Raw genomic sequence first — 3,083 nt, forward strand, 5'->3', positions numbered from 1 at the left:
CCTAGGCGCTGTGCTAAGTAGTTTACATGCAGTGTCTTACTTATAACTTCTCAGTGAGGTAGGTGATGTGATTGCTGCCAAGTTCTATTTGAAGACACAAGAGAATTATTTAGATATACTGTACTTTTGAAGTGCTCTTTGATATCAAAAATTGAATTCTTGATTCTTTAATTTTCCCAGTGAACTTTGGAGAGAAAATATTTTCAAATAGCCCCCCAAGATTCCTAGCCCACGGTGTACACATCTTGTTAAATCATCTCCCCTTGAGTGTGAGTGGGGCCCGTGAATATGGTGGGATATCACCCTGTTGATTACGTTATTTTACATTACATTTTGTCACAGAAAACTAGAAAGAGATGACTTCTTCTCGCTTTGAAGCAGGAAGCTGCCATGTTATCAGATGGTCAGGTGGCTAGGACTTAAGGGTGGATTCTAGAAGCTGATAGCCATGCTCCCTGACAACAGTCAGCAAGAAACCAGAGACCTCAGTCCTAAAGCTGCAAGGAAATGTTTTCCACTAACCTCAATAAGCTTGGAAGAGGATCTTGAGCCTCAGATGAGACTAGAGTCTCAGATGAGATTACAGACCCAGCTGACAGCTTGATTTCAATTTGGTGAGACTTTGAGCAGAGGATCCAGCTGATCTGACTCGAAAAATTGTACAAGAGTAAATTTAAATCGTTTAACACTGATAAATTTGTGGTAATTTATCATACACCAATAGAAATGAATGCAATGAATTTCTCCTGCTTCCTTTTACATATATCTGTATGTGCCTCTATTTGTGTGTGTGTGTATAGAGAGAGAAAGAAACAGACGATGAAATCATTCCATCACCTTTAGCAAAGAAGATTTGTAATAGGCAAAGTTGAGTATAACTCTAGAATTATCTACCATGAATGATGCAGTTGGAACATAGAAAATGGGATCTCAGTTCTCACTTTAGATGCTGGGTGTTCCCTATATTCACACAGGGAGAGAGACCAATGGTGTGGAGAAATGACAAACATGAGCCTCGTGACAAGGTTCATCCTCATGGGCCTTCCCCATGCACCAGCGCTGGATATCCCTCTCTTTGGGATCTTCTTGGCGATTTATATGTTCACTGTGATGGGGAACTTCCTCATCCTGCTGGTGATCACACTGGATTCCCACCTCCACACCCCCATGTACTACTTCCTGACCAACCTATCTTTCATTGACATGTGGTTCTCCACGGTTACTGTGCCCAAAATGCTGATGACCTTGGTGTCCCCAGGAGGCAAGGCTATCTCTTTCCCCAGTTGTGTGGCCCAGCTCTACTCTTTCCACTTCCTGGGGAGCACCGAGTGTTTCCTCTACACGGTCATGTCCTATGACCGCTACCTGGCCATCAGTTACCCACTCAGGTACAGCAGCATGATGAATGGGAGAATGTGTGCCTTCCTGACCATAAGCACATGGCTCAGCGGCTCTCTGCATTCTGCTGTCCAGACCACATTGACATTCCATTTGCTCTACTGTGGGCCCAACCAAATCCAGCACTACTTTTGTGATGCACCACCCATCCTGAAACTGGCCTGTGCAGACACTTCTGCCAACGAGATGGTAATCTTTGTCAGCATCGGGGTAGTGGCCTTGGGCTGTTTTCTCCTGATAGTGCTGTCCTATGTGGTCATTGTCTATTCCATCCTGAAGATCCGCACCTCAGAGGGGAGACACAGAGCATTTCAGACCTGCGCTTCCCACTGCATTGCGGTCCTTTGTTTCTTTGTTCCCTGCGTTTTCATTTACCTGAGGCCAAGCTCCAAGGATGCTGTGGATGGGGTTGTGGCAGTTTTCTACACTGTGCTGACACCCCTTCTAAACCCTGTGGTGTACACCCTGAGGAACAAGGAAGTGAAGAAAGCTCTGTTGAAGCTGAAAGACAAAGTAGCATATTCTCAAAGTAAATAAAAGCTCAATGTAGACATGCTCATTCCTAAAAATATTAATATTGTTTGGTCATCAACATATAATTTATTACATGTTTAGTTTTCAGTGTAAAATGTTACCAGAAACACCTACTCAGGAATAGTTTTGTCACGGAATTTTCTGTGGAATTTCAAAAAAAAGTTAATTTTTTTTACAGATTACAAATTACAAGTTACAATGAATATGCTTAAATTTTGATCCATCAACTCATTTCCCTGTAAATAGATTTATTTTACCTTTTTTACAGTTTTATTTACATACAACTGACATATAACATTGTTTTTATCTTTTTTAGAAATATAAATATTCTAAATGGATCTGAGAAACAGAGGATTGAGTTGTTCATATTCAGAGAATTGATAATATGGTTTTTTGGTTCTTGTCTTATGCACACAAACTTGGGAATCATGGGGATACTGTTCAAGGATAGCAACAAATTTCAGAGGTCATTTACTCATGGCTGCAGCTGTACAACTGCCTTGTCAGTTATTTTGGTGACTCTCTGTATGTGTGTGCGTGTGTGTGTGTGTATGTGTATGTGTGAGTTTCAAGGTGACAACCCCTCTTCCCTAGCACATCTTGACCCTGTTAATTGCTCCCACATTGACAGAGTTCTAAACTTCTTCCCAACAGCTTGCTATCTCTCTAGCCAGGTCTTCCAGGACAAGCTGTGGCTCTGACGCATTCCTTTCAGTAACCAGGAACAATAATCACCTTACAAGAGCCCTGCAGTTTCTCAGGTCTGGTGAGTCAAATCAGGATGAAGTTATGAGCAGATCATGCTAGTCTCCATCACATATTCTGACCTTGAATTCCTGTCTTACCTGACCAGATGCCCATATTTAGCACAGACCCATTCTATACTAGATCCTTTTAACAGATGGTGGTGGTGGTCCTGCTGCTCAGACGGCTCCTTCTCCCTCCATCTTAGAGCCTTGGAAATTCAGGTACACCAAAAGACAACCTGCTGTGGAACAGGGACACCCCACATTGCAGGCCGGGGCCAATGGTGTGTCCTATTTATAAAGTAGAAAAGTGAAAATATAATTAAGTAACTAGTTATCCTGAGATTTCAAAATAGTTCTTTTACAAATTAGAAAAATAAGACCTGGTAAAGACAAAATACCCTA

General features: G+C 41.9%; 1 protein-coding gene across 1 annotated transcript; it reads left to right on the plus strand.

Moving 5' to 3' along the window:
* The first annotated feature begins 999 nt into the window (after nt 1-999).
* On the plus strand, nt 1,000-1,935 carry LOC106832806 (olfactory receptor 10G9-like). Its single transcript, XM_014843696.3, has one exon. It carries the CDS (start codon nt 1,000-1,002, stop codon nt 1,933-1,935), a length of 936 nt encoding a protein of 311 aa, XP_014699182.2.
* Nucleotides 1,936-3,083: the final 1,148 nt, after the last annotated feature.

Source organism: Equus asinus, chromosome 20 (assembly GCF_041296235.1).
Source record: "Equus asinus isolate D_3611 breed Donkey chromosome 20, EquAss-T2T_v2, whole genome shotgun sequence".
NCBI lineage: Eukaryota > Metazoa > Chordata > Mammalia > Perissodactyla > Equidae > Equus > Equus asinus.

Excerpts from the sequence above, each read along its gene's own strand:
- LOC106832806 (XM_014843696.3), top strand. The coding sequence starts at position 1,000 with ATGACAAACATGAGCCTCGTGACAAGGTTCATCCTCATGGGCCTTCCC.